Here is a 20,180-nt window from a genome sequence, read left to right as displayed (position 1 = left end):
CAGAAACACTACTTTTCCCCACATAAACAACAAACTAAAGATCACATATGAACATTCTCCTTCATATTTGGTATTATAATCTGCTTGTTAGAGGTGAAAGAAGACTTTCAATCCATGGTTCAACAAGAACAAGTCCAAAATAACGCCGATAGATTTGGGGAATAAAAAAAAAAAAGCAGCTACCTAGAGTATTCTACTCTGTCATAGCTCCCACTCAGTAAGGCAAAGGCTCCAGTATTATTCTTAACTAAGGTGCTTTGCTGGGGTCCCAACTACTCCTGTGAATTTGAAGAGCAGTAAAAACAAGGTCTTCCTCTTGAAATTTGTGCTTGGCAAGAATGTACTTTCTCTTCGACATGGGTCACATTACAACCACTCTTCTAACTTCATAACATGAAAAATGCCCTAAATTGAAAATTATGTTACACCTCTACTAACCAAACCTTTCTGTTATCATACTATATGGCTGTCCATCTTCTAAGTGACAGTTCTCACAAGCAGCACAGTACACTCTAGATGCCAGGCAAAGTTCACTGCACTAATTTTCAATTTAAAACTGTAAAATAGTGTCTTGAACTGGCCATGTGCAAAATCCTCTCACCACCACATGTTATAATAGCAACAGCCAGCAGCAGAGGAATTTCAGATAGCAATTCACAGATTAGAACTGTCAGCTAATTTTTCAATGAATGTGTCTCAGCTTTGGAATCAATTTCTCCTTAACCTATGGTCTAACAGCTTATTTTTGCTGAGTTCCATAACATGGGATATGGAACTGCAGAAGAAAATTACCATTGTGTTTGGTGATAGGACAGTATGAAGACCACAACATACTATTGCTCTTTGGAAGTGTTCTATTTTGGGAAGCAGCAATGAGATGTGCAAAGGAAGAAATTAACTGAAATCAAGCTAAATTAATAAACTGCTCAGCAGGGTTTGGAAAATATGTTTTCTAACGCATCTGTGCTAATTCTAGGGTAGCACAGGAATCTGTAAAAAAGGTGGGTGCAGGGAGCACACTTTGATGCTGGAAGCAATCCAGCCGCGCCACGCACACACGACTGCCGAACCTCTGAAACTTCACAGCGCTCATCCTCGCTGAGCTGCTGCTGCCATAGCAACAGCTCTTTAAAACGTGGAAAACAGGTCAGGCAGTTTCAAACTAACCACTGTTTCCAGTGTCACTATTTTCCCCTGTAGTTTTGAACTAGCCCACCTCTGAGATAATCACTGGGCTGTTGCTATAGAGTCATCAACCCACAGAGAGAAGAAAACAACGCTCTTGAGTTTCACAGGGATGCGTAAGTAACACGGAGTTTGGCCTCCCTCCACCTACTGCTCTCCCTAAATCCCTTAGAAATCCCCTTCAGAGGTATCAGCTCTTTTCCATCTCCTTTTCTCTGCAAATATTCTTTACTCTGAAAACTGTTTGGGACTTATGATCTTTAGTTTTCTTTTTTTACACAAAAATGCACTGTAAAATTTTAGATTTAAATCCTGTTAACTGCTGAGTGTAAGCGAAAGATGAATTATTTGGCTGTAACATCATTCCTTCAAAAGTCCATAACAGTACTATTCAAAACTTTATGTAAGGAAGAACAATCACTGCAAATAAGGCCTTTAAATCCCATGACAAGAAAGAGGTCGAGACAAGTCATGAGACAACAAATCAAACAGTTGAGCATGTACACATCAAGCATGCACTACAACCAGCACACTCCTGCCAATTCCTTCTCTGTTTCTCTAAAGCAGCACTGAAGGTGGACTGCACACAGTTGCTCACATCTTGCCAAATTTTAAGCCATAGAAAAAATATAAAAGGACAAGCCTCAGTTTCATTTTTAAATTTAATGTCTTCGTTATGTGAACCTGGCTTGAATGTAGGTGTACTTACACAGGTCTCTTCATCTTGCCTCACAGTCATATTCTAATAGCTAATGGAAACTCTTTAGACAAAAATAGTGATTAAATTTACAACTTTGCAAAAGCAAAACAAAAAGCCCATTTCATCCTACACGCACATATCACAAGCACCATGGAAATATCACATTTCTATCTCTATGAACATTATCAGCATAACAGTTTGCATCTTTAAGTGGTTCTCCATCTCTGTAGAATACAGGTTCTTTTTGTGTGTAGATGGCATTTAGAACTGGGGACTATAATTAGTGGCAATCTTAAAGTAACCCAAATGTTTGCACTTTAGAAAGAAAGCCTCCACTTCCATTCACACTTCAAGTAATTCCCCATCTCCAAAGACGACACAACAAAATAAAAGAGGCTGTCATTTTTACTAACAGAACTTTTTGCATCTAAGTAAATTTTTAGGGTAATCTGAACGTTTGGTCTGTGTCTTTGAAGAACACTTTTCCCTCCATTCTTACTTGAAAGTATAATATTAAACCATAAAAATTAAATAGATATACTGGACTTTATTGACATCACAAGGGAAGAAAAAATTCAAACATGTTTTTAGAAGGTTCCACCGTTCCACCTAATTCACATCTACAAGCACTACAGCATGGTCGTAGAGCATCATGTGGTCAAGGCTGCACAGGTTAGAAAGTTTCTGCTTCTCAGCTGCAGACCTAACCTTGCCCATCACCCTAGTCTGCTGCAGTGCAAATAAAGTTACATTTTTCAAAATGGTTAAGGTAACTTGTTTTAGTTCTCACTATGGCACACTAAAAATTGTCACAGAAATGAAGTCTGAGTGCTCAGGTGAGCATCAAGCAGCTTCTTGAAATGGCTGTAACCATGCTACTGTAACTTTAGAGCTGTCCTACTGAACAATTTTGTCCTGAAACATTTATGTCAACAAACTAGATTATCTGATTACTATTCTTATATCTGTACAAATCCTAATGTCAAACACAAATGTAAGTAACACCATGATCATTAAACAGAGGCCAGAAAAGTGCTAATTCTTCAAGCGTTTCTTTCCTAGGAATGGAGTGAACTTCCCTAAACTAAGGAATGCTGAGAGAAACAGTCTAAGTTGTGAAATTTCTAACCCAAAATCTAAATGCAGTTTCACATTTAGGCACACAAATGAAAGTAGCTTCTTTAACAGTCTGAGCAGTGAAACTTAAGATTGACATCAGTAGGAGTTTTGCCACTGACTTTAGCAAGTATGAGATTAAGTCTTTGTGAAGAGTTTGCCAATAACCGCAGCTTTGTATACGGGGCTTGCATAGCTTTATTTTTAAACGTTTACTCATATAAAAATATAAAGTAGGTTTAAAAACTTGTCAAATTTGGGTTTTTTTTGCTTTGTTGGATTTGTCATGTGTGTGGGTGTACCCTCTACACATCAGAGGATATCACATAGGGGGTTTTTTACCTTTTTAAGTACCGGTGCTGTCCATGAGGCACATGTCTGCCCAGGCACTAATAGCAACATCAGTGAAGGAAAAAAAAAGTCAAGTCTCCAAATAGTTTGATTAGAAATTTACAATGCACACATCTTACCTTTTTCACCAAAAATAAAATTATTAGGTCACAGCAATGCTGCAACTCCCAATAAACAATAGAAAATGTGGATTATAATGCATATTTACTCACAGATCTAATGTAAAAGAATGACATTTGGATAATTTTAACATATACTTTCATACATTAAAAAATACAAGTAAATGAGAATAATAAGTTATTCAGAAACTATAGAAACACAAATTTTGCTCTCAGGTTTCATAGAGGTTTCTTTTTATCTCTGAGTTATGAAAGTTGGAAGAAAAAAAGTAAAATTTACATGTAAGGCAAAAAAATATTTTGAACAATCCCTGGACTTGATATATGTACACTAAGTCAAATCTAATCATATATCTGAAAATATTAATTCAAAAATAACAAATAACTCCAAGTACTTGAGCCCACTGCTTCAAGTCACTGTGTTAGTGCACAAGTGTCTTTATTCAAATTCTACAAGATATTTGCAAACTAAAACCATACAGATTTTTTTCCGTTCCTCATAAAGCACAACAGTTTTAAATGTCAGTCATTAAATTTCCAGCATTTTGTTTACAAAATATTGTTAACATCTATGATTAATATAGAGTCTACACATGGTATTTACTGGCTGCTGATCCAAACACGAGGCACAGAAATCTAATACAAGCATTGTGATTATTCAGAGTCAGCCACAGAGTCACTAAGCTCATCCAATTTTATTTCTGTTAAATTGCCAGAATCTTATCTGACAAAGATCCCATTTGAGTCTAAAAAAAGGGATAAGGGGATGGCGCAAAAATCCCTAAACTGATAAAAACATCCCATTCTTTACCAAACCTTATGATGAGGAAATCCTCCTTGAAAATAAGAAGCTATAAAAATTAACTTAAAACAATCTTCCAGTCACCCACTCTCCCAAGACAGGTTTTATTTTTAGTCCTTTTCATTAGCATTAATTATCATAGCAAAGAGCAGAAGAGCAGATTTTGTTTCCTGGTGGTAAATTTGCATGATACTGACACAGAGATGATTTCAAAGAATTCTGCAGAAAGCCTGAGCTGGAACAAGCACTCCTTGGTGTGAACATTCAGTGTGGAGATCAGACATTATGCACAAAGGTGTGGCACACTGTCTTGACACTAACACTGATTCATGGAACATGAAAAACTGCTTGGATTAAATACCCTCCCTGTTTGTTTGGGTTTTTTTTTTTTTTAATGTAAGGGAAAACAGAATAGAAACCTGAATCTGAATTGCTTTGATGGACAAAAAAAAGGAACATTTAAAATTTGTCCAGCCACAACTGCCTTTTTACAAGTTTCTCAAAACTATGCACATTACTGAGCTATTACACAATGATCCTAAAGAAGTATATTAGTACAGACAACTGGTTACTAAGGTAACAAGATGTTACTTTAAACCAGCAGCACTGTCCCAGCTCATCAGCTGCACTCATGTCATTCCTTTGTTCTTTTTAAGCTACGCACAAATTACAGACTTGCTATATAACCAAATATACGTACTAGAGCTATGCTCCAGTTTCTCAACTGATTTTCCTCATTCAAGCTAATCAGGTAAAAAAGAAGGCACTAAGATGATGGAAGCATTCCAACTCTTTGGTGTGTAGTAGATTCACTCTTAACTCTATACAAAGAATTTGAAAGTTGGCTGAAAATTAAGTTTTGAGATGTTTTCTCACTAGAAACTATTTGTAAGTAAAAAACAACTGCACACTGAAATTTTTTGATGTGATAAAATAAGATGGCAGGGATCCTATAAACTTTTGGGAGGGAAAACCTGGTAACGTCTTATTGACTGCATCTTGGCTGAAATTTTCCAGAGGAAGACTCATGTTTGGAAATTACAGTTGATTGCTAATGGCAAAGTAGATTAAGGTTAGTCAAGCTCTAGCTCCTCCAAAACACTGATGCTCCTAACAAACAAATTAAGTATGTCACTATTTGTGAGAGCTCAAGCTTGTAAAACATAAATGTTCTCAACATCTTTTATGATTACAAACATCAGGCATCAGCAGTAGTTTAAAAAGCCAGAGGAAATAAGGCCATCGGAAACATTTACAGAAGCAGGTCACCTATAACAATCCTCTGCTCCAAGTGGGATTAACTCCACCAAAACAGTTCCTGATGTGTTTATATAACCAGGTCTTCAACACTTGCAACAATGGCAACTTCTGCAACTCCCCAATGCAGTCTGCTGCTGTACATAGCTATCCATTCTTCCTATATCCAACTTCAAATAAATTGCTGGATTCAAGCCTGACCTCTTGCCTTGTCTTCAGAGTGTATGTCAATGATAAATAAAAGCCTTTTGTTCTGTTTAACACGTAAGAATGCAAAAAGCTTTCTGTTCTAGAAGGGTGTTTCCTGTGCTCTTTTCAGATACAAAAATTTCTATAATCTTTGTCAGACAGCACAATTCGCTTTCCAAAGCTGCTGAAGTATAGCACTGACACTTTGTTACACATGACTCAGTAGTCAGAGTAACAGCCTTATAATAGTCCTACAATTTAAGAGAAACAGAAAGTATTGATCCTATTTACAGCCTAAAAAATTACTGGGATTGATTTTCAATTATTTACTTACATACTAATAGAAGAAGGAACATATTCAAAAAGAAGGGATGCTGTATTCAATACCAGCTGGAGAAACACTCTGCTCAGGCATTGTATTTCCCCTTCTCTGCATGAAAAATAATTCTACTTTCATGGTAAGAATATACAAACAGAATTGAGTTAAAAGAGTAAGTATTTTACTTATAGAGTTTTTTGAAAAGTGTAATAAGTTGTTCTGTTATCTTTGCCTATAAAATCTCAGCAACCAATACTACACTTCTGGTTTACATGTCAGGCTGGCAAAAACTCCACTCCTGAACAGCTGCACGATAAACCTAACAAACCACGACATTCAAACCATCCTCTGTGGATTCCTAATACAAATACCTCTCCCACTGACTTACCCACACACACACCTTTCATTTTTTGTAAATAATCACCCAAGACACAAGAAGTTTCTCTAACAGCCACCTACTTTAAAAGGTACAGAAAATCTCCACTGCTGAGGTTCACACTGTCCTCACAAAATGACCTAGATAAAGCATGTAATTTTCATTAAATTCGTTTTACAGTCTCTCCTCCTTCAGCCATGCCTGAACTGAGTAGAATGAAATTCTGTGTGAAAACTATCAGCACCAATAATATCTTTATCTCGTGGGTGTAAGGCCCATGCAAACACAGAAACCTAAGTTTCATATTTGCTTAGTTAAGAAAACATTCTTCCTGTCAGCATCTGGAAATGCTTCATGATATTCAACAACTTATTAAAAACAAAGCAAAAAGAATCTATATTAATACTTCAATTAAAAATTTCAAATCTTTGAAGTGATTCAGAAATTACTGAAAATAGATTAAATATGTTAATTCTCATTAATTAGAAAAAGAACTGTTCCAAACAAACTCATTCACTGCTTAAATAAAGTCAGCAGAAACCCAGCCAAGATTTTGGACAAAGATGTATTTCCAATGAAGTTATCTCAGCTTAGCTTTATTAGTGAACTTTTAATTTAATTCTAGATAGTCTTCAGTCATTTTATGCTATTTAATTTTTTACAGAATCAATTGCAACATTATACATTTGTAGATGTTAACTGAAGTCTCAGTATCTCCAGTACTACTATTCCAAAATTATTATATTCTAATGTATTTGTTCCTTTTGAAACCCAGAGAAATATTCTGCCTACAGTAACAGATGGCTTTTTATTTTTTTGTTGCTATTCCAGAATCTTTAAGTCACCCAAAATGCATCTACTTAAACATGATACTGCAGTTATTATGCAAAGCATGATCTACATGTTCACTGTTTAATATTTAACAATCTGGATACCATTCCTGTTTGGAAATAATTTTACTAGAGACAGAAATCATTACCCTAGCATTACTATAATAAACAGATTTGCCTTTTTACATTTTATTGTCTTATAACAAAAAGTAAATGACTCATTTAAAATGAAATAACATATTCAATTAGTGCAAATGAAGTTTAGCAACTCATTCTGACTAATGTAAATTCAGAGGTTATCATCAATTAGGTTCATGTAAATCCTTTGATAATATCACGTCCCACTCTAACACACATTACTAAGGGGCAGAAGGATTTACAGGGTAATTTTAAATCTCAATGAGATCTAAAATGTCATGATACAGTAAAAATATAAGCAGCAGGTTATTTCACAACATGTACACAATGCACATCCATCACAAGCTAAGGTTTATCTGGGTATCCCCACATAACAAAAATGTTGAGCTCTTCTTGCTCAGAATTAAAAGTTCACCTTTTCTTGGTGAAAACTAATTTCTATTATAAATGTTATACAACATAAAATCTTCAACTGAGAAAGACAATTAAAAAATTTCAGCAAGCTGCTTTAACAACACCCTGCAGTTATACTATTCATTAAATACACAGCTCTCTCCAGCATGTACCTATTTCATGGGAAACATTCCCCGTGGAAAGAACAAAGCTATCATCACAGCAACATGGTCACAGTAATACAAAATATCTACGAAAAATAGCTGTTCTTAAAAGGACTGGCCAGTGAGATGGGTGAAACAAGCACATAATTTGCTGTCATTCTGATCCAAACTGCCAACTTCTGAGCTAGAACTAAAAGTCAACAGTTAAGCTTACGTATGAAAAAGCTGCTTATACCCTGCATCATTAACACTCCTAGGAATATCATATCCACACACTACAGAGATTTACTGCCTTTTTACTTATTCAATGAGATAATGCCACTATTCCTCACAATGAGTACTATGTTGTTGATTACACTTACTGGCATCAAGGTTTGCCGTGCATAAAGCATCACTTAACCCCAAGTAAAACTGACAGAATTAAGATTTAAAATACTGCTTTAATTATGCCACCTGCCACATGTCTTTTAAAAAGAATTAAAATGTGTAAGAGAACCGCCTATAGATTGGTAACATTCATTAAAAGCAAAATTCCACAATGATCCTCAGTGTGAGATACACATTAACAATTTAATATAAAAGCTGAAGTTTGAATAAACATTAGTTTAGGTTTTTTGAAAGAGCTGTATATCAAATCAGAGCTTCAACAGCTGCACTTCAAAGGCTGAAGTAGAACTAGCAAAACAAAACATTACAAATACTTCCCCAGAAATACATTTCCCTAATATTCACTGATATCAAAGGTCCATACTTTTAGGTTTGAGAATTGATCATGAGACATCAAAAACAGACAGTAGAATAACAGAAAACAAATATTAAAACCAGCAATTCTATACAAATTCCTAGTCAAAGAAAATAAAATAATCAAAAGTGCTTGAACTTGAATGTTTATGTTTGGTTGTTGCTTCTTTTTAAAAAGCAAGAAGAAATGTAGTAGAAAAATTCCAAACAGCCCTTTTGCAAGAAAAACAGCACTTTAAGTCCAGAGCAAATATAACAGTATAAATTTGGAATAATGTAATATTCAAGGTGAGTATACAGTAACTGAATTCAGTCTAGTTAAAGTTATTTGCAATATACCTGATTCAATGCAATGTTTCTCAAAGGTCTGCAGTGACAATTTTTTCTTAACAATTCCTGAAACATGACATCAGTAACCAGCACAGACTGATCACAGAACTGAAGGCCCTCAGGACCAAAAGTCAGAGATAGACCCTAAATTCCCATATGGCATCAGTGAAAAAGAATTAAGACCAGCTTTGAAATTTCAAAACATATGTACTTCAGTAGGGGAAAAAACCAAACCATAAATACCTACTTACAGAACAAATAATTCTGCTAAAATTTACTTTTTTTTTTACAGCTCAGATTGATTACCAAGCATGTTATTTTCTTGGAAGACTCTTCTAGTTATATTTGTGCTGGCAAGTAGTTTTTAAAACATTTACATCAGGGCAGAAAACTATGCTCACACCAAGCCTTTCAAACCAGCCCTAACGCTAAGTTCATTTGCCTTATTTTATATATTTGTTTATCCACATTATGAGAACAGTTTCCTATGTCATTTATTTACATTATCTAAAAACATCAGCAAGTATGTAAGATTAACTGGTCTATGCACATTACATGTATTTGTATATTTCAACAAATAAAATAACTGTTTTTTCAGACAGTACAATAGACTAAGAACAGGCTAAAACATCACTGTGACCTAAAGCAAATATACAATTTGGCCACAGGAATTAGTTCCCAGTTCTTAACGTTTCAACTTAAAATATACAGAAATAAGCAAACTAATTAGTTACAGGGATTTATCAAGTTGGTTTTCACTTCCTCTTCCCTTCTCTTTCCCACCTCAATGCATTTCTTTTTCCTACTTCATGCTTTAACAGACATATACATGAATAAATTAGTAGGGCTTTCCATCCCATACACTTAAATATTTCTTCTCAGCATGTCTCTTCCTTCAGAGAGAACCATTCTAGGATTCTCAAGTCTGTACTTGCCAGGCTACCACCACTGGGAAGGTTTGCATATAAAACTCAGCAGTTCAGTTTCTGAAGATCAGAACTGCTTGGGTTTTGTTCTAGGACAAATTCCTACTTCAAGAAGGCAACTTCATTGCACAAGCAATGTCAACAAATTCCACATGATTATCCACGTATGAGTTATCAATGAGTAGGTACTAACAGATTTATCATCTTAGCATTTACAAAAAGAATAATTTTTGCCTGCATTTCTTCACAAGTAATGGAAAAGACAGGATGAATTTAAAATTGTTCTAAAGGCAGCTTTATTGCCACTATAATAACCCTACTGAAACAATGGCCAGTTATTTTCCAGTGAATAGTGCAACTATTTTGTTAGTCAATCATCAGGATGATAATTGCTGCATTTGATAGGAAAAAAAAAACAAAACAAACCTAAAAAAATTCTACCCAAACCAAAATCCAACTAAATCAAAACTCTCCAGCAGCAACAGCTTGTACTATGCTATTTAACTGGCTTTATCTCAGTAGTTTAAATTTAAGAGTCAGCTTTAAGTAGAAATGCAGTAAGTGAAAACTGGAAAGAAAATTCCCCGCCTACAGCTGTTACCTAAAATTAAACACAACATTTCTCTTGAAATCTCAAGTGTGCTTCAAAAAGGCACCATGTGATCATATTTAGCTACTGCACAGCAGTTATGAACATTTCATCCACAACAGATAAACAAAGACTTCATTGAAAACATGTTAAAAAATAAGCCAAGGTGAAAAACAAGTATAATTACTTACATAATTATATATTTCATTTTAAGTGCAACCTATAACTTAGGAACATTTTCTTTTTGATACTGTTATAATTTGCAACATAGGCAAAATGAAATAAACTACAAATATTTTGGAGGGTAAAAACTCCAACCTAAAATAGATGAAGTTGTGTTAGGTAGAATAATTCTATGTAAAGAGATGTTTGCTATTGGAATGGTACCAAGAAGATGACTTGTGCAAAACAGTAGGTGGTCTTAAACCTCTCCAAGGGGATTGATTAAATGCCTCCAATCCAGTTTAAAATGCTTATCATTTTACTGAGATAGCCAGCAAAAATGACAACAATATTCCATGTCTGTAGCAATTCTAGTTTTTCTTAACAGTACTGGGTCAAATTTTAAAGCTGTTATATCACATGAATTTTAAGGAACCAAAACCATTTTTTAAAAAAGTAATTACAAAGTAATATAATATCACACACCATTCCTCATTAAAAAAGTTCTGTGTTAATCAGGTGTACTTATTTCAACAACCAGAATGAGGCACAAAGATTAGATATCTGGACAGTATTTTTGAAATTTTATTTGTATTAATATAGTTATAGAAAGGGATTAAGTATTTTTGGCACACATAAAATAAACTGCATGCAAGAGAAAGTACTTACGAAATCAAAGTCTCCATCTTGAGGGACTTTCCAGTTATCAGGGAAAACGTTTTTGGATATGTGGTAAGGTTCATGCATGTTCTGATTACAGTTTTCAGGGCTTTTATTCTTGGAATCTTGTTTATCAAAGTAGTCCATGAAAGAAGGCCTTTGAACTTGTGGTGAAGTAGCATTTCCTTGGTTAAAAGAAAACAGAAAAAAAGGTAAAAAACTATTCAAAGATTAAAGTATTAATGCACTACAAACTAAACTTCACTAATTAATTTTCCTGGGGTTTGCAGAAACTAATACAGTCATTTGTATGTGATGCAAGCCTGTTTGTCCCCTGAGGATCTCTGGCATAAAAGCTCATAGTCGAAGTATGATATTTTTGTAGCAAGATACAATGTGGAGAAATGTTCAAGACATATCAGTGTTGCACACACAAATAACAGGAGAAGTTACTTCATGCAGTATTAATTTGTTGTTATAGAGACAATAACACGAGGTGCTAAGCATCCCTCTGGGTGCTGAATGCCCCTAACTTCAAGGCCTGGTCCATAGGCACTTGTAGGAAAGGACCAGAGTTTCACTAAAGGTGGGATTTAATAATTACTTAGAAAAAGAACTTGCAAAATACAGCTATACAAATTGTGCCCAGATGCTGCTTAATTTAATTCATTACCAATTAATATTCCCAGAAAACAGGATCACCCTCTACAGATGGTTGCAAAGCACCCTGTCTCCATGTCCTGGGGGATTTTTTGTCATCATCAAACAGCTGCAAAAGTTTTATGAAGCAGACAGGGATCAGCATGAACTCCTGCTCTTTTATCCTTTTCACAAAACTAAAGGTAAAAAAAATTAATTTCACCCCTAAGTTATTGAAATTTGTTTTCATTTGTGGGATTTCAAAGCAAATTCATTACTAAATACCATAATAAATAAACATTAACTGTCACCTCAGAGACCATATTCTGCATAGCATTGATACATTAAATGTGTCATGTCACTTCCTGGAAGTGTAACACATTTGACATGAAGATATATAAAATACATTTCCACAAATGAAATATGAAACAGGACAAATAATTAAGATTGGGGAGTGGGGGGGACCTACCACCAAATCAGACAAAACTATACATTTAAATTACAAGCATAACAAATTAATAGTAATTTTTATTTTATATATTTATTTTTACAAGTGAAAAGGAAAACTGAAATTATGTTTTGAGCATGTGTTTTACATGATTACTAGGACTTGCTAATTATTAACTTCCTTATCTGGCTTTACACTTGTTTTTATTCATTCACTAAGTGGGTTTTTCCCCCTCTTCCACTATTTATTTCGTCATCTCTTTCCATTTCCTCTGTCTAAAGATTTTCTAATTCATTCTAATTTTGCTGCATGGCTAACAGCAGCCTGTTTTTTCATTAATGTTAAATTTTTGTACGACATCAGAATCATCAAGGCCAGAAGAGACATTCAAGATCATCTAGTCCAACCACTGACCTAGAAACACCATAATCACCACAACCATACCCCAAGTGCCACATCCAGACACTTCCTGACACTGCCAGGCATTCCAGAGATGTTGCCCCCACCACCTCCCTGGGCAGCCCATTCCAATGCTTACTTGCTTTTTCTGTTAAAAAAAATAAATTCAAATATCTAATCTGAATCTCCCTTGGCACAATTTCTAAGGCCATTTTCTCTCACCCTTTTGCTTGAGACACGGCACAAGAGACCAACACCCAGCTGGCTAGAACCTCCTGTCAGGTCGTTGTGGAGAGCAATAAGGTCACCCCTGAGTCTCCTTTTCTCCAGGCTAAACAACCCCAGCTCCTCACAGGACTTGTGCTCCAGACCCTTCAGCAGCTCCACTGGCCCTCTCTGGACACACTCCAACACCACAATGTCCTTCTTCAAATCAGGGACACAAAACTGACCACAGGATTCAAGGTGTGGCCTCCCCAGGGCTCAGCAGAAGGGGACAATCACTGCCCTGGACCTGCTGGACACACTATTCTTGACAGAAGCCAAGACTGCATGTTGATTTATTGCTTCTTTTCTTTCTGCTGCTCTGAAAGTTTTCTGTTCCAGTAAGACTTCTTCTGGCATTTTTTAATGTGTGCTTCTACTATCATGCTCTAAGCTTTAGTGAATTTGACTTTAGCTGCTTTCCTTCAACTCCAAAATGGTTCCTTCAGTCAATCTGTTATTTCCATACACACCTTCTTTTCCTCACATTTTTTAGCTGATTTTTCTCTCAGTTTTTGCCACATTTTTTCACGTATTTTTTTCCTAATCCCAGATCTCTATTCACCATATTTTAATTAGTAGCAACTAACAATTCAGTGAACTAAACTCCAGGTTAAATTTAACTGACCAGACAACAGACACCTCTTCTCTAGAATCTCCCAAGTTTGCCCCCACTAAACTCAAGATCACTTGAAGGACATTCCTCTGAGGACTGAGGAAGGGATAAGAAGTAAACAGCAGGGATGCCAAATAACTACAGGAAAGAGCACTAAAGAGCAAAAGCCATAGTCATAGAATGGGTTAAGTTGGAAAGGACCTTTAAAAACCATCTCATTCCAACTCCCTTTCCATGGGCAGGGATGCTTTCCACTGGATCAAGCTTCTCAAAGTCCCATCTAACCTGGCCTTGAACACTTCCAGGGATGGGGCAACCACAGCTTCTCTGGGCAACTTGTTCCAACATTTTAACACCCTTGTAGGAGATAATTTCCTCCCAATACCCACTCTAAACCTGCTCTCTTTCAGTTTAAATCCATTATGCCTTGTCCTGTCACTACAGGACATTGTCAGAAGCCCCCTCCAGCTCTCCTGCAGGCTCCCTGTTAAGTTCTGCAAGGTCCAACAAGGTCTCCCCAGGAACTCATGCAGAGTTCTCCAGGCTGAACAGCCCCAGCTGTCTCAGCCAGTTTTCTTATCAGAGGTGCTCCACCCCTCTGATCATTTTCATGGTCCTCCCCTGGATTTGCTCCAACAGCTCCATGTCCTTCTTGTTTTGGGGGTCCTAGGGCTGAACACAGTATTACAGGAAGAGTCTCATGACAGCTGAGCAGAGCAGGAGAAAAATGGAAGAATCTAAATTTACAAAACCACACATTTAGAAAACAGATCCAAGAGAAGATAGTAGCATGAAGGAAGTAGAATTAAAAACAGAAATACAATGCACTTTCTTAGTACAAACTGTTCATTACTTAGTGATTACTGCCCAAACCCCCTGAAACTGTTTGTACCAAAAAAGATAGGACACCACATTGCTGGCCTTTCACAACCAATTTTTTCTTGTGTTGAGATGGCTGTACTTAAGTTTCATCCCTGAGACATAGTTATAAACAAAAAGATTGCCAGTCTCTCTGTGCAAAACTCCAAGGACCAAAATGTTTGCCCATTACAGGTAAGGAAATCTCCATTCTCTCACATATAAGGTAATACTAAAGATTTTCCAAGCATTACTCAGAATTTTTAAAACTATTCTGCTTGTAATTTTTAAAACTATTATAAATAATCTTCCTTATACATGTAATTGAAGACTACCTACACACAGAAAACAAACCAGCCCCTCTGAATTCCTTGCTACCAAATGCATATTATGGAAACTGGGTCAACAGGATTGAAATTACTCCAAGGTAAGCAAAGAACATTTATTTTTTTACTTTGAGAGTCTCTTTTATTTGTTTTGCTAAGTGAGAATTTAGACCTCACTTCTGATTTTAACTGAGCATACAGTCAGTTAGCCCAATTAAAACAGCAAGAGCTGCTTACCTTCACTGCAAATACAAAAACTCACACAGAAAACCAGAAATGTGACTGCAAAATGATGAGACCAGCGGTATTTCAATCTTTTTTTTTGTTTCTTCCTCTAATGTAAAAAATCCTGAAGAATTTATTTAGAAATTAATTTTTAAGGTTTTGTTTTATTTTTATAAATAAATAAATGGAAAAAGAGACACTATTCCAATCTCTAGCTAACCTAACAGGTTCAGTTAGCATTTCATAGGAATGGGTAGACATCTACCAGTTTAAAGGCCATGTGAAAGCTGCTATCTCTTTTGTATTTACATTAGAAAACACTCAGGATCCTTATGTCAGAGCAAACTGATAAAGGTTGCATCTTTTTTTTTCCCCAAAATAAGATCATTTTGGTCTGAAATTACTTTTTTAAACTTTCATGAATCACAGAGTTATCTTCTGTTGTCTTTTCAAGCATCTTTCAAAAACCAAGAAAACTGGAAGTATAATATGTAAAGATTACCTTAAGGACAATTAATTCACTCATCTATTCAGTAAGTTACATTTGCCACAAAAAATCTGCAGCACAGTCACTATCACTTCACACTTGCACTGAAAGCTTATTGTGTAATAGCCTGTTCCATTCTAGAAAGATCTGGATTTTTCATTCTTCTAAATATTTGCTTTTCAATAAGCAATGATCATGTTTAAAAATGTTTTCCACCATTTCAATATTTAAGAATATCTGTCTTCTACCATCCCTACAACTTGCATACTGCAAAGACAGCTTGGGGGAAAAGGCCATAACAAAACAACAGTCAGAAACTGCTAGAAAGCCATAAAACACAGAGAGCACCACTGGTGCTGAAAACACTCTACCTCAGCAATAACTCTGATAGGAACACAGCCAATAGGGATGTCCCCAAATAGTTATGTAAGCAAGTTTCTTCCAAAAAGTATCCTGAATAAAATGAATGAGGTAACAACACAACACCAACTCTATGACACTGTTTCAAAAACATATCACAAATAAATAATTCTCAACACACATTTCAAAATAAAGACGAATGCACACTCCATTCTAATACATGTTTTGGTAAAATTCCACCGATGTGTCATCTACCATGAAAAATTATTTTGCAGTGAAGCATTTCCAACAGAAAAGTATTATATTAACATCAAATTGATTTTAAACCTGTTTAAAAGTTCTGCTGTTAGTTAACAAGGAATTTCAGCAGAGGAGGGTGACCATCTCCTACAGAAAGGAGATTCCCACTACAGTTTCCTGGGAGGGCACAGGTGCTGGTATTTTGTTTGTTTGGCATTTTGGAGTGGAGGGTTTGCAATGTCCAGTAGAAAGTATATAAGCCTTTCTCTCACTCTGTGACTACCAGGACACTGGACCTCTTCTGCAGCTGCATATCTATGGAAGAAAGCTTTCCTCCTTTTGCCAAAAGCCACGAGCTTGCACAGCCTTCTACATTCTGTGGATATCCATCTACCACTCAACTGAGGAACATTTTCAGCTGCTTGGTGAAGTTAGGGATCTGGCTCTCCTGTCTGAAGTGCTTCTGTGAACATCCTGCCATTATCTTTTATTCCCTCAAAATACACTGCTCAGTCACTATTGAGTCAGAAGCTGTAAAGCAATCAGCTTTTCAGCCTCCTTCAGACCTGTACATACCTATGTGCTCTCACCCCTGCTGCAAAGGCTACCAGAGCTTATACAACATCATACTCTACTCAAGTTTAGTATTCCATACATTCCTACCACTACTCTCTCCCCTCACAAGGTGCCCTGTAACACAGTGGCAGTAATTCTGGGAAATGGGAGGCAGAAGCCTAGAATGTCAATTTGACCTCAAGTCTCCAGGCAAATGCATCTAACATGAAAAGCTGCACAGCCACCTCCTTCAGCCATATTTCAAGCAGGAATTGTGGCTGTATTTTATGAGTGGGAAAGTTCTGCTGCTAACACTCACCTGTTAAGCAACCAACTCAAAGAATTAAGAGGTCAGGCTACTGGGAAGCACAAGGAAGCAGCAGTAGAAACTGTATCAGTTACTTAGGCCAGAGCAGCTGGGATTCTACCACAGGACAGATCCAAGAAATGTCTGACTTCTGAGAGCTGTGTGACAAAGTAGTTACTGAGTTCACAGGTTTTGTATCCCAGTGACTTATACACCCAAGCCTTCATTCACAATTGGGCTTCATCCAGTCTTTTGTCTGTTGTATGACACACCTATTTACCAGAAGTAGTTGTTACTGGCATCTAAATGGAAAATCCACATAATTTTCAACTAGTTGAAGCTTTCAGAGACTTTTTTGAAGGACAATGAACCCAAGTTACAATTTTTAATGAGGAAAAGTTTCTAGCACAAAACATTTCTTTGCTACTTGAGAATAAGACTTGTAAAACTGGTTTAATAGTTTTGGGGTTTTTTTACCCTCATTCCCTGGAAAAAAGAAAAAATATTCAATGATACTACTATTATAATAATGGAATATTCTGAGTTGGACAGGACTCATTAGGATCATGGACTCCAACTCCTGGCCATGAATAGGACACCCCAAGAATCACACCATGTGCTTGAGAGCATTGCTCAAACACTTTCTATCAATCCATTCCAGCCAAATTACACTTTATTTCTGGTTTTAGCAAAGCAAAGAAAATCCACATTAAACTAGCATTCTGCAACAGCTCTCAAAAGCAGAATTGAAAACAACATTATTTAAAAAGAAAAATCCCCATTTAAAAAATATACTACTACTAGTGACATAAATGAACAACTTTATTACCAGTCACAGAAAATGGCTTGAGAACCAATACAGACCTGTAAACATCTATCACCTCTATACATATACACCTATATAAGGCACCAAGCAAACCATCTTACTGGGGGCACAGTAAACATGCCTGACTGAAGATACATCTGTGAAGTGTAAATACCTAGGCTACAGCAACACTGAAATCAGCTCACAATTGAGTTTCCTTATGAAATTCCTACCAAAATTAGGACCTAAGTTGTTATAAAACACATTTCACCAGCTTTTGCTTGTCAGCTGAAACACCAGCTGAAGTAAGAGTTTTGAAGCACCAGTCCAGAGCTATCCAAGCATACAGCTCATATCACAGAGGAGACTGACTTAGAATACCAAATAATCCCTTACCCTGGATGCTGAAATCACTAAAAAATAATGAATAAATCAACTCATGAATTCTTCTATCCCCATGTAGGTTCTACAGCATGGTGCATGTCCCGCTGTAATCAAAAATACCATTATGTATAATAAGACAGGAAAGTAAGTGCTGGAACCAAATCTGGTGCCTGACAGCTGAATGATTAAACCATCACTTGCCTCAGGCTATCTCCAGTTTGCCAACTTTGCTGGAGTTATTGGAGTTATGCTGCTCAAAACAGTCATCTGTTGGGGGGGGAAGAACAGGGAAGGAAATCTGCTGTCCCAAAGATTATATTCTTATATTTGATTAGCAGGAAGAATGTATTGAAGAATTACACTGACTAAACCTAAAATGTACATGTCTTATAGGGCAAAAAACCAAAACCTGATTACTTTTCTACATTCTAGCTGTCAAATGCCACCTCATGACTTCCCTGTCCTTGTCTTTTAATACATTCATTATCAACCACAAACTATCTCTAAGTTTCACCAAAGACTGAAGCAACAGTTAGAAATCCACAATAAACCCAAACTGCACCAAGAGACAACTTCTTTTCCAGCCCAATGCAGATAGCCAATAAAAATTCAACAGGGCAAAAAAGAGAAGCAGGGGCATGTGAGTGAAAAAGAGAAAAGAGAAGGACCAGGTATTGTTGGTGCACCAGAAAGCCCTAACACTAAGCCTTGCTGAAAAACCACAAGGGGAATGTGAGGAAGCTGCTCTGAACACTAGTCTCTCCACTGACATATGAAAAGGCTTCTACACAAAAACAAGTAAAACCCAGGCAACCGAACAAAAGAGGTAATATTTCCATCATTCTCACTCTCTCCTCTACTCCACATTAAACCTCCTAAAGTAAAGTTCCTCCCAACTCTCCTATGTTCTTCATTTTCTTTCCTCTTTCCAGGTACATACCACGGAGTCTGTGTTCAGAGCATGCACAGGCATACCAAGCAAGACAGGATAAATGTTGTTTATTACAAGACTGTATAATGTATGTTGGGGCAGAAAGGACAGGCCTCTTTTTGTTCCAAATCCCAATTTTATCTGGGCACAATTCCCTATTTGTGAAAAAAATATGGTTTTAGTTATTTTCTGTCATGGCTCCCAGAGGCCTCTAAGCATGGGTACTTATAAATAAAAACATATTATTGTTTCTTATTTTGTCCTTGAGCAGGGAAACAAAAGGCAGAAGGAAACAAAACATGAAACTAAACACAACAGCAATTAAATAAGAAGTTTGTCATAAATATTTTGTGTCTCTAAGAAGGAAATTAAATCTCTCTTCCCTTGTTCACGAAGTTTATTTCTCCAACCTTCTTGCTTGCAATGTTATTCAGCAGTATCAAAGAGCACTTTTAAGATACTAATTTTATTATAACCAAATCATGCAAACATCCAGAAAGTGCCTACTTTACGTCTAAAGGTATACTGGAAAAAGCAACTAATGTCCAAAGTCTCCTGTCTTTATCGAGTATAAAGAAACACAAAATCTGTGTCTGCCTTTCAGGGACATAAAGGATTTTTATGTCCCTTCCTGGTGACGTTTCTTTAGGAAACTTGCTATTGCTTCTATTTCAGCCAATAGCACAACAATCAAAGAACCAGAGGACCAGCTACAGTGGACATGATTTATATTCATTTTTAGCTGAGAGATGTGGAGGTCCCATTCTTGAATTATTTCTTGTTTTTAATGTAAAAAATGCAAATAATGCATACCTAATGCAAAATACAAGAAATTTCAACAAGTAAGTGCTGAAATCAAACCTGTGGCCTGACAGCTGAATGATTAAACCATCACTTGTCATGAAGCAAACTACCTCCAGTTTGCTGGATTTGCTCTGCTGTAGTTACAGGGCTCAAGACAGTCATCTACGGGACAGGATGGAGGGGAA

At 36.3% G+C, this 20,180-nt stretch overlaps 1 protein-coding gene across 1 annotated transcript in view; it reads right to left on the bottom strand.

Annotated features, from left to right (window-relative positions):
- STK3 (serine/threonine kinase 3) overlaps positions 1-20,180 on the bottom strand; it is a 126,564-nt gene that overhangs the window by 34,393 nt on the left and 71,991 nt on the right. Inside the window, exon 10 of the mRNA XM_063171883.1 lies at positions 11,357-11,532. Within this exon, the coding sequence (XP_063027953.1) occupies positions 11,357-11,532 (176 nt within the window). The remainder of the gene's footprint in view (positions 1-11,356; positions 11,533-20,180) is intronic.

The sequence above is a fragment of the Melospiza melodia genome, chromosome 1 (assembly GCF_035770615.1).
Source record: "Melospiza melodia melodia isolate bMelMel2 chromosome 1, bMelMel2.pri, whole genome shotgun sequence".
Classification (NCBI taxonomy): domain Eukaryota; kingdom Metazoa; phylum Chordata; class Aves; order Passeriformes; family Passerellidae; genus Melospiza; species Melospiza melodia.
The sequence above is the reverse complement of the archived record's forward strand: the minus strand, read 5'-3'. Positions and strand labels throughout refer to the sequence as shown.